We start from the raw sequence: 16,335 nt of genomic DNA, 5'->3' as shown, positions 1-16,335 counted from the left end.
GAAGGAAACACAAGGATCACATGAGGATTTATCCCATATGCGATGTGAGAGAAAAATTCCTCCATGTCACCATCATAATCATCATCGTCATCATCAATAATAAAAAAAACAAATCATCGTTTCATGGTCCCTTCATCATAGGGTTATACTCCAACCAAACCCCAATCAATCCAGTTGACAGTTTCATCAGGAGGCGCGCCTCGTCATCAGTCAATCAGTCAGTCAGTCAATCAGTCAATCAATCAGTTCATGTCAAAATCATATCAAATGCGGAGCATCAAGCGCACATAACACCAAAATCGAAGCGAGAATAGTACAATAAATACAGGATAGTATCGATTTAGTAATCGGATGACAATTGCATACGGAACAGGGTAACAAACACACCAAACACACATGCAGGCGGCGGGGCAACGAGCGATGAGGTAGGGAGGCGCGGGGAAAAAATGTTATCAGAGAAAAGGATAAAAGTACAGATGGAAAGTGAAATTCCTTCCATCGACTTCTTTTGCAGGATGTAAATGCAAGATTGGTGAAAAACAAACAAGCAAGTAAACAAAAATGGTCGTTTCATCTCGTTGGAACTCATGGCAGCAGGTATCATATGTGTTTGGATAAGGTAGGTTAGGTTAGGTGGAGAGGGGTATCGTATGTTTCTCGGGGAAGTTGGGATAGGAGGGGTGAGAAGGCGGGAGTCAGCTAATGCATCGATTCTCGAGTCCGCGATAGGGCTCATTCGGGAGCATCTTAAGTTGTGCCTGGCTAGGGGCAAGGCGAATAAGCAAAGCGGGCAAGCGCAGGAGCTTCATTTAGCGTGGTTGATTAGTTCGGCGTAGAGCGGTTCGGGAATCTTGCGGACCAGCAAGACGGTCAAGGCTATGATCTCCTTGGCGTCGAGAGGAGGAAAGGAGCGGAGGACTTTGTTGGGACTGTCATGTGGGTGATCTGGATTAGTTCGATGGGTCTTATCCGGTAAGGGGGCAGAGGAAGATGATGTGTTTCATTGATTTACGGTGAGTTCTTTTTTCCCGCTCGTGTTGTGGTGTCTCAAGATGTGATGTTATGAAGAGGTCATGATCAATAAACATACCTTGGACTCTCGAGAATCATATCCCTCATTCGGATCAATTGCGCAACGATGCATAGAATGTTCAGATGTGGTCCATAGGCGAATAGGAAGTCCCAGAGATGCAGAACCTCCGGTAGGGGCGGCGTGCACGCACACAGGGTCAACACAGAGGGGAATGCATACAACTCAGCCTGCAGCCCCTTGGAGAAGAGGTAGGCTGCTAATTTGGGCTCGACGATCTCCAAACATCGATCGACAAGTCGCAGACCCCGGTGGACGCCATCCATGGCTCCTCGGATGTAGCCCGGACATTCACGGAGGATGAACGAATGGAACAAGGCGAAAGCCTCCACTTCACTGCGGGCGGCATAGAGAAACGGAGCGCAGAGTACATTCATTCCCTGCACGTAGATAGCGGACTCATTTGTGATGCCAGGACTACCAAAAGCGCTGCTGGTGCTGTTGCTGATCACACTCCCGGGAGTGCTTCCCATCGGGGAGGGCTCTTCCGCTATGCTTGGGGGTGTATTGATAAGGAGCTCCATCTCGCGCCGACGACCGGTCGAGAGTCGCGGACGGGCGCGACGCTTGCTCTTCGCATCGTGAAGCTTCCACGCAACAGCATTAAGGAGTCGGATCAGACTGGCTTCTGTGACGCGTCGTTTGAAAAGGGGATCGGTGGCTAGGGTGCGGAAAGTATCATTGCGAATCTTAGCGTAGGCGGGGGAACGGCCTCGATGGATAAGTGACAGGTATTCGTCGGTCGATACGGGCGGCGTATCGAGGAGAACGAGCCAGAGATAAACTCGGTAGGTAGACTAGCGAGGCACGGGGAAAATTATTAGCGGACATGCCCATTACAACGTTGACTTGAGTAATCAAGTCACCCATCATTATCGCTAGATCCTACCATGCCATCTGCGTCTGCTTCGACTCGCGTCGAGAGGACAAGATAACGCAGCTCCTCTAGTCCTTCTCGGACGTTCCCATTTTGCGGACCGTCGCGCAAGAGCGACTCAAGCAACGACCGCTTGACTCCAAATCCCGACCCAGTCTTTCTACCGGGTCTTCGGTGCGCGGTGAGTATGGGAGGCTCCCGGGAGGAAGCGTCACTATTAGAACGTGCGCGGCGATGTGTACTGCGAAGCCGCACGGGGGAATCGAGTTGGGGTCCGGGCGCGGGAAGCTCCTCCGCGCCAGCCGAGAGGCGTCCGGATGAGGGTGGTGGAGGAGGATGGGAGGAGAGGATCTGATGGGACTTGATCTTGCGCAAGCCTCGCATAGTCCGGGGTGATGACGGCGACCTGGCCAAAGCAGCGAGAGTCAATTGGGCTTGAGTGGGTCGGGGGGAGGCCGCAGTAGAGGAGGAAGAAGGCGAAAAAGGTGGTACAGAGGAGGTAGGACGTGTAGGAGAGAGGGAGGAAGGGCTAGGCGAAGGCGACATGATTAGGGGGGGAAAGGTCGATCGGGGAGTTCGAGGAGCAGCAGGAGGAGGAGGAGGGAGAGGAGGATCAGCAAGGACTGTTATTGGAAGTGCAGGCGACACATGAAACCATCTTCCTGGTCAGACAGAACAGAACAGACCAGGGAGAGGCTGGGGGAGATGGAGGGGGAGGAGGGTGGAGGGAGAAGAAAGGGAAGGAGTGAAAGAATGCAGGTTCAATTCGAAGTTGAATTTGAAGAGAAGGTAGTAAGTAAGTGAATGGTGGTGGTGGTGGTGGTTGTGATGTGGATCTCCCGGGTGTTATTAGAAAAGAATGCAAGTAATTTTTCTTAGCAGGAAATAAGTTAGTAGAATAGTCAAAAAAGGGAAGAAAAAAAACACAAAACAGCAAAGAAGTTGTAGTGAGGAGAGTTTCCAGTTAGCTACTCCATAGTTGAACTACTCATGTAAGTTACTGACAGTCCATCAATTCAATCAGCGATCAATAATCCGCCAGTTCAGGTTCCATTCTGGACTTGGCGAAATTCGACTTTGGGACTAGTCTTTTTAGTTTCCTGGCACTACTGCGAGTTAGTTGTTCATTAGTTCAATCCATCCACCACCACCACCATCATCATCGACCTTTTAGTTGACTGATTGATTGAATTTGATATTATGTTGATTGCACGAAAAGGCTGGCCCTCGCATGCCAACTCTAAAAGATCATCTCCTTCGTGCTCTGCCCCCTCCCTTGATTGACAGCTTCTCGTGCCAGCCTGACTCGAGGAAAGAAAACCTAAATTCGGGCCGATGTGGGGACCCTCCGTCTCCAATCTCCATCTCCATCACAATCTCAATCTCGCTCTCGTCTCTACACGCAGAATAAATACAAGCACATCGATCACAATCATGTCGTCTACTTTGCAACTGCATGGCTGCCAGAGCCACAATTCAGTCGCAAAGCTGATGCTTCGTGTCTCCGTACGCCATGGGCCAAAAAGAAAATGGAAAAACAAGAATAACAAAACTAAATCACTCCGTTAGGCATCGCGTCGTGTGGTTTGATTCGTCTCTGTTCCGCCCACAAGCCCACTGACGAATTCTTGATACCGGAAGACCTCCCCACGTTTACCCCCTCCGGTGCTTCGTGCGCCCTTGGCCCCGAATGCCCGACGGCCCGTGAACCCATTCAGCACGTCTCGGATTTCCCGCTCGGTGAGCGGCCGATCTCCGTCCTCGGGGGCGGTATGCATCAGAGCGTCGCACAGCTCCTCCACGTCGATCTGCCCGCTGTCATCCTCGTCAAAGGCCGCCAGGGCGTTCAAGAGTTCCCGTTGGGCAGATAACGGGGCGAGCAGTTGTGAAAGCGTATTGAGGAAGGTGGGAAAATTGATCGTAGACGCCTCTTCAGGCGGGAAGAATTGCGAAAGTGCAGATGCGTCTTGGCCTTGATTTAAGGGTGCTTGTCAGCCATGCTATGATGAACGAAGATGATTAAGTGCCACTTACCCACGTTCGCCAGAACATCAGTCACATCATCCTTGTTGACAAAGCCGTCATTGTCCCGGTCCAGAACTTGGAAGGCCTCGCGGATTTCTCGCAACTGCGCCGGCGAGAGCTGAGCGGCAGCATCCGAAGATGCTGCCATTATATGGGTGGCCTTGGTAGCCATCATTGTCGGGGAGGTGTCTGGGGCGCTGCCCCCCCACGTGGGCGACAGAGGCACCTCGCGTGTCAAGCGTGGTTGAGCGACCGGGCTGCGATCTTGATGAGGCATCGAAGGGCCTTCATCCTCATCTGCGACCGTGTATGATTCCTTGAGCTTGCTGGGAGACGCCACCGGCGTGTATCCGCGACCGGGGGAGCTGCCAGGAGTACTGGGTCGCGCCTGCGGAGGTGAGTTGGATGTGGATGGACGGCGGAAGGGAGATGCTCGAGGAGAGCCAAAGGATAATGGTGATGGCCGAAAAGGCGCATTGGAGGTGACCTGGGTCGGTGTCCGATAAGCGGGTGTTGAATACACTGGGACGTTGGGTTAACACCTACCATGGCGGGGAATTGACAGACTGGATGAGAGCCAGTCTGGGATGGACGCGGGAAGGAATCAATTAAGGCTGGATACAAAGTGAGTGACAGCTGGATAGAATGTAAAACAATGAGAAGATAGTTCAAGTTTGGTCAAGTGGTATGTAACTCGAGCTGAGTGCCCAGTGCCCAGTGATGCAACAACCTGCCCAGAAAGGGAAAGCACCCCAAACAAACAAGGCCCGGCGGTGAGTCGGCCCGGCACCGATGAGGAGACCCGCGGGGAAATCATGGATTGGCAGGCGGTTGATGATATCCCTTTGGATGTTGCTTTTCCCTCTATCAAATTAAATCTAGGAAGTCCACAATCCAGTCAAGATCGCAGCTTGAATATCCGAACAGTTGCATTGGGTTTTTTGGCGTTCATCCGCAGAAAGTATTAGGACTTACTGCGTCGCAAACGCTGTTGCCATAGAGTCGATCGGATCCATTTTTCTTTGGTTTCCCCACGGTGGAGATTGGCCGTGCATAGAACTACTCTCATAGGGCTTGTGCTGTGGTAGTTCTGTTTGTCATGGATGAGTACGAAGTTTAAAACTGTCTAGAACGTCGGTGTTTCGCCTTTGCATCTTCTGTCACTGTGCCTTAGTTTGCGAGCCACGCAAGAGGCCCAAAGTCTGTATTTGCTGCAACTATGTCCAAATGCGGAATGACGGACTATGAGTGAGTTTCCAGATTAAATATAAACATTACGTGGCTATATGACACAAAGAAGTAAAGGTTCACAGAGTTTCGACCAAGTTTCACACCAACCGAGTACGAAGCAAGTGTACGAAGAAAAGGGGAACCCGAGAAAAAGTGTAAATCCTAGCAATCGCTGTCGTCACCCATAACCGCATCTTGAAAATAGAAACTAAGAGCAAGCACACAACATGGAGCTCAGAAGAAGGAAGAGCGCGATGTAAGGGAAACTTGTCTAAAGAAGGAGCAAAGAGAGGCGAGATCTGAGGTCACTCAACTTGCTTCGTGCCGACCTAGAACGTCAGCAGGGTGGCTAGTCCTATGCTAAACGTGACAAGGCCCCAGGTCGACCACTGCGGCAATGGGACAACCAAGCCAGAGCCTGAGCTAACCTTCTCGGAGCCGACAGTAATATTGACATTGGCAAAGTTCTCCCCACAATCAGTATTGATAGCCTCAGCAGAAGGGATATAAGAATTGACAAGGGGCTGGCCGTCAACCTCAGCCCAGGTGGCAAAAAGAGCCAGAGTAGCTTGAAGGCATTTATTGCAGGTTGGCGAGGGGGAGGCGGAGATAGTGCTTCCATAAGGGAGGAAATAAACATCGTAATCGGCGGAGTTGGTGGTGTTACTGATCGCATCCACGAAACAGTAATTCTTGGTCGAAGGTGATTGAAGACATGTAGCACGATATAGTGGCTCATATGTGATCATGTCAGTGTACGCATTAGTGACCAGGGGGTTGCCGGCGGAGTGATCCTTGCCGCAAACATCCTCCTTGAGCAACTCGACTGCGAGCGCAGAGAAAATGGACGCGCAATCGGTGACATTCGAGGCACACGCGGTGTCAAGGAGTTCAGAGGTCAGCGTAGCCGATGTGAGAACATGGAAGAAGGAGCTGGAATCACGCAGGAGCATGGAGACGGCATGACAGGAGGTGATGGTTGAATTGGAGAGGAAAGACTTGAAGAAATTGGGGCACGTAGTGGTTGTGAAGTTGTTCGAGAGGCTAGTATCGAAAGCAGTTGGGAAAGAGTCCGAATCGGAAGACGCTCGGGTTGAGAGGTGAGATTTGTCTTGTTGCGGAATGGCAGAGTCCTCGTCTGCAACGAGAATTGAGAGAGCGGCGATATCTCTGGGGTCGACAATAACAATCTCTCGCCTGGCATGCTGTATATGTCCGGCAGAATCTCCCCGAAGTGAAATATCATGGACATTTACCCCGCTAGCAGACGCGATGCTTGAATCTGGTGCCAATGCCCGAGGATCTTTCGAAAGGAGTGGAACAGCTGCTAAGACCGTCGGGATGGTAACAAAACTCCATAGAAGAGTTGAGAGAGGTAGCATCAGCTGTGAACGACCAAGCTGCAGATAACCGCGCCGTTGAGACCATTGGCCCAATTTAAATTGAAGATCCATTTTATATTAGATGAGGAAGCGAGCGACGCAGCCCTAGACGGGCCCCCGGGTTTGGGGAGTGGTATTGCAATTGACTGGTGCAAGAACGTGAGATATAATCGAGTTGAACCAGAAAACTAAGTAAGGAACGTGTGATGGTCATCGAGAGAACATGGTCTTATCCTCTGAGATGGCTGGGCGAGGTCCAAGTATAGAGACGCACTGGGGGGCGCGGAGCAAGGAGGAAGTCAGTGGTTTGCCGGGAAGTATGCAGAGAGCGGCAGGGAGGTGATTTCTTTAAACCATTCTGGTGTAACCCCCGGAGTTGAACTGATACCCTTGGGAGTGAGCACGATGGCAAAAGCCCGAAGTGAAAGAGAGACAGTCCAAAAAAAAATAAAAGGAAAGGATGGGGAAGGGTCAATGGTAGCCAGGGGTGTGTGTGGACTGTGTGCGTGTGGCTGCCGCGAGGAGACGAGACGGCGTGCCTGGCATTGAAGCCACCATCACCGGGACGGGTTGAAGGGCTTTTGCAGCGTGCAGATACCGTCTTTCCTGCAGTGAGAGAGTTGGATTCCAAAGAACCAAGAGACAAGAGAAGTGTCTGGACCGGTCGAGGGTTATTCTTAGCTGCGGGTCTCATTGGACCGTGCCGAGTCAGTGCGACGGCATGGACTTTAAGGAATGGTCTGACAGAAGATCAAGAGCCGACATCACTACTATTGAGGATTCAGCATCTCCTTTCTAGTCGGAAAGGGGTTGTCCATGAGCAGAAGTAAGCATTCAGGAATGTGCACCTTATGTTCATCCTGACTTCTGCTGACTGCATGGCTCCTGGGAAGGAGGGGCCGAAGTCTGCCTGTCTGAAGTCATCGTCATGTGTGAGGATTTTTTATGATTTCCAATAAAGCTCAAGAGAACAGCACAGACCGGTCTGCCAGAGGAAGAGTATGTACTCCGGAGTATGTGGTCCACTGGTCATAAGCAACGTCTGTCAGAGCTCGGGGTTCGTTTCCAAGTTTAACTGGAAATGAAGGGGAAAGAGCACGCCGCGGAGTAGGGAGGAGACTACAAGATTAGCCGTGGTTGGCACGGGCTACAGGTCGGCCTCAGGAACCAATCGCTGAGGACGGCAATGGGGCTCCGCTGCTCGCCTATCGCCCGACCCAGTTCCAGAGCGGATCTCTTCCACTGCATGATTGATCATTGATATATCTCCATCATCGAAACTTGAACCCACCATCCCTTCCCTTCCCCCTCCCCTCCCCCTCCCCTCCTCCACCAGTTCCTCCTTCATTTCATCATGGTCGCTGATCTCTTTGTTCCCGAAACACGGGTCCTCGCGGTAGCCAGCCATGTACGTGATGCTCATCTCTCATCTTTTCCCACAGACCCTCGAATAGTCAGCTGACCTAGCCGGACTAGGTCGTCTACGGGTATGTCTCATAACATCGTGGGGAACGACGGATGATGTCTTCTACCACATTCATCTCTCCCCCGCATATACAAACGATCACACTATTCTTTTCTTCCGACTCCAGGCTGATTAAACAGATATGTCGGCAATAAAATGGCCAGTGTGGTCATGCAGCTACTGGGTTGTGATGTTGCCGCGTTGAATACAGTGCACTTTAGTCAGTTGTTACGATCGTCGTATTAAATCATCCAGGCACAGTGTTGACCACATTGCCAGGCAACCACACGGGCTACAGGCAATTCAAGGGGACAAGAGCAACGGCTGAAGAGATCTCCGCGCTTTACGAGGGCCTGACCCAAAGCCACCTTACTGACTTCGATGTTATGCTGTCTGGCTACGCCCCCAGCGCTGCCGCGGTGGAGGCTGTCGGGGCTATAGGGATGGATCTTCAGCGCAAAGCAGAGAAGAAACCAGGTTCATTCTTCTGGGGTGAGCTAGTTCATTGATTGACCTTGGCGAAATTGTCTAACTGGCTGCAGTCCTGGACCCGGTCATGGGCGATCAAGGCCGACTCTATGTTAACAACGATGTCGTCCCCGCATACAAGGAGATGATTCACCACGCGGACTTGATCCTACCGAATCAATTTGAGGCCGAGTAAGACTTCTCTTTGCCCAGTTCCCTTATCCGAGCAATCACCTAATGGTCATGCGCAGAGTCCTATCCGGAGTCAAAATCACCTCTCTCAGCACCCTCGCAGAAGCCATCACCGCTATTCACGCCACCTACAAGGTTCCCCACGTTATCATCACATCCGTCCAGATTTCCAATCTCTCAGATTCATCATCCGCATCGTCCACTACGTCTTTCGCAAACACGCTCACCGTGATCGGCTCCACCACTCGCTCTGATGGCTCCCCGCGTCTGTTCCGCGTCGACGTTCCCGCACTCGACTGTTATTTCAGCGGGACCGGGGACATGTTCGCAGCCCTAACGGTGGCTCGGCTCCGTGAGGCCGTCTTTGCCGCCGACCCCGCCCTCCGCACCAACAAATCCTGGGTCTCCCCAGATGACGTCCCAGCCACAGCATTACCATTGGCACAGTCCACCGTCAAGGTTCTCGCCAGCATGCACTGTATTCTCGAGAAAACCATGGAAGCGCGTAATACCGAGCTCCAAGCAACAGTTGTCTCTAACGGGAAGGTGCTTGGTGAAGAAGAGAGGAAGAAACAAGAGCACCTACGCGAGAGCAAAGCCGCAGAGGTGCGAGTAGTGCGACACGTCCAATTCCTGCGCGAGCCGACGGTAGAATTCCCGGCGCAGGAATGGAGCAAAGACGATCTACCAGCGCAATTCCGGTGAACACTTTTTTCTGTAATCCAGTCATGGGGTGTGCATAGATCGAGGATAGATGTTGTTTAGCATGGGCAGGGCTTGGTTTTGAGGTCTGTAGACAATAGACTTTCATTCAAGGATTAGATGATAAGGAGAGTATGAGGTATAGAACGTGAAGTGTATAATGACAGTGTTTCAAGTTCATATGCATTTCATTAGGTATACGCAATCGAAACGGTCTAATCTTTGAACGCAAACCCCCCCCCCAAAGCGTTTTGCCTTCCTGCTTCTGCGCCAAATATTGCCAGGCATATACAGAACGATCTTTTGATCTTCCCAAAATCATCATCATCACATCGATTCATATGAATAATTCTTTTTAGTTGGTACCGGTACTACCGAAACCACCAGCTCCACGAACACTCTCCTCCAACTTCTCCACGACAGTCACCTCAGGCGTGTAGATCTGGCACAAGAAAAGAAGCAAGCGTTAGCCAATTTCCTCGAACTGTCCTGTCCCCCTTGAAGGTTTACTCACCCGCTCCAAAACCAATTGCGCCACACGATCACCCTCCTTAATCTCGAAATCCACATCGGAGAAGTTGAACAACAACACCTTGACCTCGCCGCGGTAGTCGGCATCAATGACGCCCGCGCCGGTGTCGATGAAGTGCTTCGAGGCGAGACCACTGCGGGGAGCAATGCGGCCGTCTATAGCGTGATCGAGTTCTGGTTAGCTCTGTGTTTCGTTACGAATTATGGAGACAGAAAAACGGATCTTTGCTCGAATGAGCTATATCTGGTGGTGGAGGAGGAGGAGGTGGTGGTGGTGGTGATAACACGTACAGGTTCCCTCAGGCACAGCAATGGCGATTCCCGTGTCGACGAGGGCCTTGCCCTTGGAGGGGATGACGGTGTCCTTGGCGCTGTAGAGGTCGTAGCCGGCGGCGAAGGCGGAGCCGCGAGTCGGGGCGCGACCCGAGGGGGTGAGCTTCTGGACGAGGAGGGCAGGGAGAGGGTTAGCAGTGGAGCCCATGTTGGATATTCGCTGGGGTTGTTCTTCGGCGGTGTTGGGTTTTGTGCGCTTGGCGAGGGGAGAGGAGGGAGCGGAGGGAGGTTCGTGGGCCGCCGCGGTGGTAGTTGTGGTGGTGGTGGTGGTGGTGGTTTCGGCGGGGGGAGGAGGGGTGGTCTCCTTGGTCATTCTCTTGTGAACTGGCTTAAGGAGTTGTGGAATTGAGGTTGAGAAGAGGTGCGTAAGATATGAGTTGCTTCTTCTATATCTTCTGTGATGAGGAAGAGAGGAAGGAAGAAGAATTGCGGTGTGTCGAGGCGGACGGTGAAATGCGAGTTTGAGGAGAGCTTTCATGGTGGGACGCGTCTGGCGGTCAACACGCGACGAGCGCGTTAAGTGGTTTTGCCTGCTTGCATTTGCTCTGGCTGACTGCTGGGTCGGTTTGCATTGTTTGACTTGTATGACTAAGAACAGGGTACGTAACTAACGGGCTAACTACATTAGTTCCCGCGGCTGTATTGTTCCCCCCTCCTCCCCCCAAAGGTGGTTAACAGCCGACGCCCCGCAAATTAACCCCTATGGAATGCGGTGCTTAGCCTCGGTTGAGCCTGTCGTGTACCTGTGCCCTTCTTAACCACCTCTGACTGCCCGCCCTTCCAACCATGATACACGTTCCTAGCTTACAGCTACCCCTTGTCTCGAACTACAGAGGCATAAAAGCGAGGTAATCATACCCGCTATCGCAATCTCATTATCCGAATAACTCGTTGCGCCATGGCTGGAGCCGTGCGGCAACCGATTGATGTTCCCTCCTTGGAACGCTACCTCGATCAGAATGTCCCAGAAATCAAGACGCCGGTAGATGTGAAGCAGGTAGCTTATCTATTGACTAGCATTTCATCTCGGGCCATCAAGCAGATTACTAATTCCGAGATCAGTTCGGTTTCGGACAATCCAATCCGACTTACCAGCTCACAACCGCCGACGGCAGCAAGTATGTCTTACGGAAAAAGCCACCAGGCAAGCTGCTCTCCAAGACGGCGCACAAAGTCGAGCGTGAATACAAGATCATTCATGCGCTGGAACATACAGATGTACCTGTGCCCAAGGCATATTGTCTCTGTGAAGATAGCGATGTGATAGGCACGCCTTTCTACATCATGGAGTTCCTAGATGGCCGCCACTTTACTGACCCTGCTATGCCCGGCGTCGACCCTGCCGAAAGGACTGCACTGTAGGTCATTGCCTTGTTGGTTGTCGATTTTCAACCTGCAGGGTTCCTCTCCTTTGGCAAAGATGACCCCCGAGCTAAGATGATATAGATGGCAGGATGCGGTTCGGACACTAGCCAAATTCCATCGAGTTGTTCCCAAGCTGGTTGGCCTGGAACGCTTCGGAAGACCGTCGGGCTACTACGATCGTCAGATCGCCACATTCACCGCAGTATCTCGCGCTCAAGCCCAAGCGGTGGATGTGGAGACCAAGGAACCGGTCGGCGAGCTGCCTCATTTCATGGACATGGTGCGATTTTTTTCCGATAAGGCCACCCAGCCTCAGGATCGGGGCACGCTCGTGCACGGCGATTATAAAATTGATAATATGATTTTCCATAAATCCGAGCCTCGTGTCATTGGCATCCTGGATTGGGAGATGGCCACGGTGGGTCATCCGCTGTCAGACCTCTGTAATCTGACTAGCCCATACTTCTTGGAAGGCACAGATCATAAGACAGACCAGTTCCAGCCCAACGCGGTCCCTGGCTTGCCCACACGAGCCGATTGTATCCAATGGTACCAAGAGGTCTCTGGCTATGACCCCACGCCCGACATCCCATGGGGGGATGCATTCTTCTCATGGCGAAGTTCGGTCATCATGCAGGGTATCAAGGCGCGGTTTGCTCTTCGGCAGGCCAGTAGTGCTCGCGCGGTGGAGTACGCCAGGAACACCAATCCATTTGCGCTGAAGGCGTGGGAGCGAGTCAAACAGGTGCAAGAACAACTGCGGCAACGGGCCAAACTATAAAATCATCGATTGCGGCCGTATGACTGTCTCCGAACGCTCCATTGGGGGTCTTTTTGGGGAAAGTATTGAAGGAAGGAAGGACGAGGAAGAGGTGCATTATTATAAACCGATATACTGTGAAGCTATGTCCCTATGTAATACACGAACTTCAAATCCATGTTGGAGAACTCTCTCAAGTAAGGTGACTCGCCGGACTCGTCGGTCTCATTGAGTTCGAGACAGAACAACGATTTCTCAAAGAAGGATGAACGAACTCGTATGTGAAATGAGTGTGCACGCTTAGAAGAGCATAAACAAAAGAAAACTAGCAACAGTGTCAGTGCGTCAATCAGACTGCAAGCCAGTGCCAACGAACAGGGATGAGCAGCAGTAGTTTGCAAGTGCACGGTTCGAAACTTATTTTTTTTTCTAATTGTTTGTTCTGTCCTTATAAGGAAAATTATGGAACCCTCCGAGGTCCATCGACGGGCTAGTCAGTTAGTGAGTTAGATTAGTCCAACTGTAGGAAGATAATAGGGAGTAAGCCAGAGAATATGTGTTAGGCTCAGTTGGAGGCGGATGACGCCGGATTTCCTCGTATATGCGCTTAGCAAGGAACAAACCCGGGCCAGCACAGGTGTACAGTACGGTACATACAGTAAGCCTTTGCAAATTCCGAAGAGTCAGCACAATCCGGCACCAACGCATCTCTCCCCGGTTGAGGCAATCAGTTGGGTGCGGCTCCCCCTTGCCCCGGCTCCAGGGCTACTTACCACTACTAGGTACTCTTAGGGGTCTAAGTATGTAGGTCCTTTTAGCCTCAGCTTGGGTCTCGCCCTCTCCCAGCCTCAAGGAAGCGTCGGAATTTTGTACGAATATGTGATGCTGTAGAATTAACTACTGTTGACTTTTCAGTCTTCAGAACAGGAGGGAAGTCTATAATTGATCAATTCAATCGTAATACATTGTTCAGTACTTCGACAATTATGTATTGCACCGCTTAGCAGTATAGCCTCTCGTTCAGGTCGGAGCTACCGCTACCTCTACGCACTGCACCTTCGCTCTCTTTTTTTTGTTTTCTTCTTCTCGCTGTGTGGTCCAAGCTCGGGGAGAACCTCGGCAGGATTCACATCCCGAACAGATGTCAGTAGGAAGAAAAAGTAAAGAAACGGGAGGGCGCAACTGAAGTCAACTAAGCCATACGGTCCACAGGCTCACTGTAGCTGCATGAATCAAGTACTTTTCCCATCCGCTTTTCTTTCCCGGTGCGAATCTCCTAGGAGAAATCACATAACACAGAGAATCATCAAAGCCAAGGGAAAAGGCAGGGTACTGAATAGTAAGCAGATCTGACATACATATATGCCTGCATACATACATATTGGGTCGTAGCGTCGCTCTATCAATGGGAACTATCTATCCTTAGGTGCGTTTGGAAACAAACTCCTCTCTAGTAACTTACTATGCTCCATGTAAGAACTAAGCATGAGGGAGAGAGTTAGCACCTCCAATTCCCACCCACTACCCCTCGGTCTGATGACTTGAAGGCCCCATGTTCCCATCAATAGCGCATCAATAGCGACAAATAAAGTCAAGTCAATTCAATTGGGTCCAGACATCAGAGACTTGGGAATTCAGTTTCCGGGACTACTAGCCCATATACATTCGGTATTCCGCTCAGCAGCAAGAACGAGAACCTCAGACATGAATGAATGAATGAATGAAACGTGCCCGACTTTCGCTTCTTGCTGTTTACGGTAACCAAATGACTGCCCTAGACTACTAGTAGGTACGACAGTGTATCAGCTTTTCCCCGAAGGATTCGGGAAGTCTTAATCTTAGGGCAAGGGAAGGAGGTTGTCCGAAGGAATCCGGCATACGTACAGTATAAGTTAGTAGGTGGTTTGATTAGTTGATTACCTAACGACTTTTACTCCATACCGTGAGTAAACACGGGATCTCATTCCTTTGACTAGCTTGGCTAGGGCTAGTTGGCTAATTTTCAGTAGCCGGATAGTACGGAGTATATTAAAGAGGTTCAACCGGGCCAGATATAATTCTCTTTCCTTTTGGTGGGAAGAAAAGCGGGAAGAGAAGATAGCAATTCGCCCGCCCTTCCATTGATCGAACATTCCTCCAATTCCGATACTTTTCTAGCACCCTTCTTGCCGTCTTGGTGTCGTTCAGATTGGGTGATGCAGACGAAAGAAGGGGGTGGTCGAGGAGTGAAGTGGCACATGGTACTCTGTAAAGTAAACGGTGGGGCCGTCCTCGGTGTTTAATGTTTGATGCTGCAGTGATGCGGGCAGTAATCAAGATTTGGAGGAAAGGGTATGATTGACTGTACATAAGTCGAACACTTTTTGTTGCGTATGTGTGTGTGTGTGTGTGTGTGGGTGTGTGGGTATGCGTATGCGTATGTGATTTTTTTTCCCTTCTTTTTTCTTGTTTGTGTGCTGCTTACTCTGTACCGTAATAATAATGCTGTTAAGCAGGGTAAGTTTATGGACCACCCACACAACATAGTAGCCGGGGATTATAAGTACCGTCGACGATCCATCCGCGAATTGGTGAACTGAACCGTCAATTTGCTTCGGCGCGGGCCGCCTCTAGTCCCTATCCGGTCGCTTCTATCGGATGACATGTCGCATTGCACGACCTTGTTCTCGCCCTCGTTGTGTGGGTGGTGGTGTGGCTTCTTATTTTTCTCTGGATTCTACCTACTCTTCTTCTTGCTGCGGGTGGTGGAAGAGGAGTTGGGAGGGGGATGTCCAGGGCCCTTCAATCGGGCTATTTCTTTGCGTCTTCTCCCCTTGTTCTCGACGACAACAACTGGTTTTCTCGCGGTTTCCGTCGTGCAGAGTAACCCATCGGGACTTGATCTGCACCCATATGATTGTTACTTCCTCAAAAGTCGTGACTCGAGCACGCTAGCTTTGGCTCAGGGGATTGGCTGTCTAAGTTGACACGATGGAGAGAATTTTGTAACTCGTAGCTTTTGGGAGGTGGTACTCGGATGTGAATAGTAAGTCTTACAGTGCGATGGTGGTCGAGGCTCCTGACTGGGGCAGCTGGGCAAGATGGTTGTCCAGGGCAGAAGATGGGTGCTGCCGTAAGCCCACCAAGGAACCAATGGTGTTCAGGTGTTCAACATGACTTTCATGGGGTGCGGTACTTTTTCTTTCTCCGACGTAGCCTCCTGCTGTGCTGGCAGCTGGTCGGTACATCATGGAGTACCTCCTCCATCTCTGGGACGGGAAGAACAGGCTAAATCAGTTAAACAATTGCCTCCAAATCCTACTCAGTACCAGCTCTTATCACACTTGGAGAACCTTCAGCCTTCACCAGAGAACAATGTCGTCATCTAAGGTGGGTTCTTAGAAGCTAGTGTATGTATGAGTGGTGTGTGCTATCTTGCCAACCCTGCAGGTGAGAATGGGCCTCCGGCACAGCGATCTGCCTTCTTCAGCTGCTGGTCGCTGAAGTCGGACCCCGCTGGCCAGTAGTACGAGTAGCAGTAGCACCGTAGCAGTCGCCGCAACAGCGGCCCTCATTACTTCCATAGGTTATTTCTTTCTTGCCCGTTGTTGAAACGAGCATCGATCATTCGGTGCACTGACGACGAAGTGGGGAGGGGGGGAGGGGGGGAGGGAGGGGAGGGAGGGGCGCGAGGAAGGAGGGAAAAAGCGCGTGGGGCCGGGGTTGGGCTACGACCCGATCATCTGCAGAGTGACAGTTGAAAAGTCTCACCAGTGACCAGAGTGACCACGACGCCTCAATTACTCCGGGTCTTAGCCCTCGGGAGAGCTTGCGGAAGGGCAAGAGCCCATCAGATCATTGTGGGTTACGGGTGCGCCTGTCTGTCTGTCTGTCTACTCTTGAGGATTTACCCGTATTGCAACAATCTAATTCAAA

At 51.3% G+C, this 16,335-nt stretch overlaps 9 protein-coding genes across 9 annotated transcripts; 4 read left to right on the top strand and 5 right to left on the bottom strand.

The window, feature by feature from the left end:
- Window positions 1–559: 559 nt before the first annotated feature.
- BO95DRAFT_114328 (TBC-domain-containing protein) lies at window positions 560–2,664 on the bottom strand. The gene is made up of 3 exons (XM_025580396.1): window positions 1,980–2,664; window positions 1,091–1,887; window positions 560–929 (listed from the first exon to the last, which is right to left on the bottom strand). Exons 1-3 carry the CDS (start codon window positions 2,511–2,513, stop codon window positions 806–808), a joined length of 1,455 nt encoding a protein of 484 aa, XP_025447327.1. The 5' UTR covers window positions 2,514–2,664; the 3' UTR covers window positions 560–805.
- A 454-nt stretch (window positions 2,665–3,118) lies between these two features.
- On the bottom strand, window positions 3,119–4,703 carry BO95DRAFT_403392 (putative calmodulin). Its single transcript, XM_025583921.1, has 3 exons — window positions 4,539–4,703; window positions 4,002–4,479; window positions 3,119–3,939 (listed from the first exon to the last, which is right to left on the bottom strand). Exons 1-3 carry the CDS (start codon window positions 4,539–4,541, stop codon window positions 3,533–3,535), a joined length of 888 nt encoding a protein of 295 aa, XP_025447326.1. The 5' UTR covers window positions 4,542–4,703; the 3' UTR covers window positions 3,119–3,532.
- Window positions 4,704–5,638: 935 nt separating this feature from the next.
- On the bottom strand, window positions 5,639–6,304 carry BO95DRAFT_348646 (uncharacterized protein; the record flags this gene model as incomplete). Its single annotated transcript, XM_025582008.1, has 1 exon — window positions 5,639–6,304. A coding segment is annotated over one exon (666 nt), but the record flags the coding sequence as incomplete, so codon positions are not given.
- Window positions 6,305–8,041: 1,737 nt separating this feature from the next.
- Window positions 8,042–9,589, top strand: BO95DRAFT_438063 (pyridoxal kinase). The gene is made up of 5 exons (XM_025585417.1): window positions 8,042–8,091; window positions 8,210–8,289; window positions 8,349–8,561; window positions 8,612–8,729; window positions 8,789–9,589. The coding sequence occupies exons 2-5, from the start codon at window positions 8,226–8,228 to the stop codon at window positions 9,432–9,434; spliced, it is 1,041 nt and encodes a 346-aa protein (XP_025447324.1). The 5' UTR covers window positions 8,042–8,091; window positions 8,210–8,225; the 3' UTR covers window positions 9,435–9,589.
- BO95DRAFT_114167 (uncharacterized protein) lies at window positions 9,488–9,900 on the bottom strand. The gene has a single exon (XM_025580395.1). It carries the CDS (start codon window positions 9,757–9,759, stop codon window positions 9,541–9,543), a length of 219 nt encoding a protein of 72 aa, XP_025447323.1. The 5' UTR covers window positions 9,760–9,900; the 3' UTR covers window positions 9,488–9,540.
- On the bottom strand, window positions 9,612–10,777 carry BO95DRAFT_438061 (dUTP diphosphatase). The gene is made up of 3 exons (XM_025585416.1): window positions 10,254–10,777; window positions 9,946–10,118; window positions 9,612–9,873 (listed from the first exon to the last, which is right to left on the bottom strand). Exons 1-3 carry the CDS (start codon window positions 10,606–10,608, stop codon window positions 9,787–9,789), a joined length of 615 nt encoding a protein of 204 aa, XP_025447322.1. The 5' UTR covers window positions 10,609–10,777; the 3' UTR covers window positions 9,612–9,786.
- A 237-nt stretch (window positions 10,778–11,014) lies between these two features.
- BO95DRAFT_438059 (phosphotransferase family protein) lies at window positions 11,015–12,580 on the top strand. Its single transcript, XM_025585415.1, has 3 exons — window positions 11,015–11,292; window positions 11,358–11,653; window positions 11,742–12,580. Exons 1-3 carry the CDS (start codon window positions 11,194–11,196, stop codon window positions 12,439–12,441), a joined length of 1,095 nt encoding a protein of 364 aa, XP_025447321.1. The 5' UTR covers window positions 11,015–11,193; the 3' UTR covers window positions 12,442–12,580.
- Window positions 12,581–15,006: 2,426 nt separating this feature from the next.
- BO95DRAFT_438057 (uncharacterized protein) lies at window positions 15,007–15,506 on the top strand (the record flags this gene model as incomplete). Its single annotated transcript, XM_025585414.1, has 1 exon — window positions 15,007–15,506. A coding segment is annotated over exon 1 (319 nt), but the record flags the coding sequence as incomplete, so codon positions are not given.
- Window positions 15,480–15,881, top strand: BO95DRAFT_114143 (uncharacterized protein). Its single transcript, XM_025580394.1, has one exon. The coding sequence runs from the start codon at window positions 15,573–15,575 to the stop codon at window positions 15,786–15,788; it is 216 nt and encodes a 71-aa protein (XP_025447319.1). The 5' UTR covers window positions 15,480–15,572; the 3' UTR covers window positions 15,789–15,881.
- The last annotated feature ends 454 nt before the right edge of the window (window positions 15,882–16,335 follow it).

Source organism: Aspergillus brunneoviolaceus, assembly GCF_003184695.1.
Source record: "Aspergillus brunneoviolaceus CBS 621.78 unplaced genomic scaffold BO95scaffold_3, whole genome shotgun sequence".
Lineage (NCBI taxonomy): Eukaryota > Fungi > Ascomycota > Eurotiomycetes > Eurotiales > Aspergillaceae > Aspergillus > Aspergillus brunneoviolaceus.
This window is presented reverse-complemented; position numbering and strand designations above follow the sequence as displayed.

Excerpts from the sequence above, each read along its gene's own strand:
- BO95DRAFT_438061 (XM_025585416.1), bottom strand. The coding sequence starts at position 10,608 with ATGACCAAGGAGACCACCCCTCCTCCCCCCGCCGAAACCACCACCACC. Across the intron at positions 10,119-10,253 it reads TGCTGTGCCTGAGGGAACCT|ACGGCCGCATTGCTCCCCGC; the intron begins GTACGTGTTATC and ends ATCACGCTATAG. Across the intron at positions 9,874-9,945 it reads CGCAATTGGTTTTGGAGCGG|ATCTACACGCCTGAGGTGAC; the intron begins GTGAGTAAACCT and ends TTCTTGTGCCAG.
- BO95DRAFT_114143 (XM_025580394.1), top strand. The coding sequence starts at position 15,573 with ATGACTTTCATGGGGTGCGGTACTTTTTCTTTCTCCGACGTAGCCTCC.
- BO95DRAFT_438063 (XM_025585417.1), top strand. The coding sequence starts at position 8,226 with ATGGCCAGTGTGGTCATGCAGCTACTGGGTTGTGATGTTGCCGCGTTG. Across the intron at positions 8,290-8,348 it reads GTTGAATACAGTGCACTTTA|GCAACCACACGGGCTACAGG; the intron begins GTCAGTTGTTAC and ends CCACATTGCCAG. Across the intron at positions 8,730-8,788 it reads CCGAATCAATTTGAGGCCGA|AGTCCTATCCGGAGTCAAAA; the intron begins GTAAGACTTCTC and ends GGTCATGCGCAG.
- BO95DRAFT_114328 (XM_025580396.1), bottom strand. The coding sequence starts at position 2,513 with ATGTCGCCTTCGCCTAGCCCTTCCTCCCTCTCTCCTACACGTCCTACC. Across the intron at positions 1,888-1,979 it reads AAGCAGACGCAGATGGCATG|TCTACCTACCGAGTTTATCT; the intron begins GTAGGATCTAGC and ends GTGCCTCGCTAG. Across the intron at positions 930-1,090 it reads ATGATTCTCGAGAGTCCAAG|TCCCAACAAAGTCCTCCGCT; the intron begins GTATGTTTATTG and ends CCCACATGACAG.
- BO95DRAFT_438059 (XM_025585415.1), top strand. The coding sequence starts at position 11,194 with ATGGCTGGAGCCGTGCGGCAACCGATTGATGTTCCCTCCTTGGAACGC. Across the intron at positions 11,293-11,357 it reads CGCCGGTAGATGTGAAGCAG|TTCGGTTTCGGACAATCCAA; the intron begins GTAGCTTATCTA and ends TTCCGAGATCAG. Across the intron at positions 11,654-11,741 it reads CCTGCCGAAAGGACTGCACT|ATGGCAGGATGCGGTTCGGA; the intron begins GTAGGTCATTGC and ends AAGATGATATAG.
- BO95DRAFT_403392 (XM_025583921.1), bottom strand. Across the intron at positions 3,940-4,001 it reads TGATGTTCTGGCGAACGTGG|GCCAAGACGCATCTGCACTT; the intron begins GTAAGTGGCACT and ends CCTTAAATCAAG.
- BO95DRAFT_114167 (XM_025580395.1), bottom strand. The coding sequence starts at position 9,759 with ATGATGATGATTTTGGGAAGATCAAAAGATCGTTCTGTATATGCCTGG.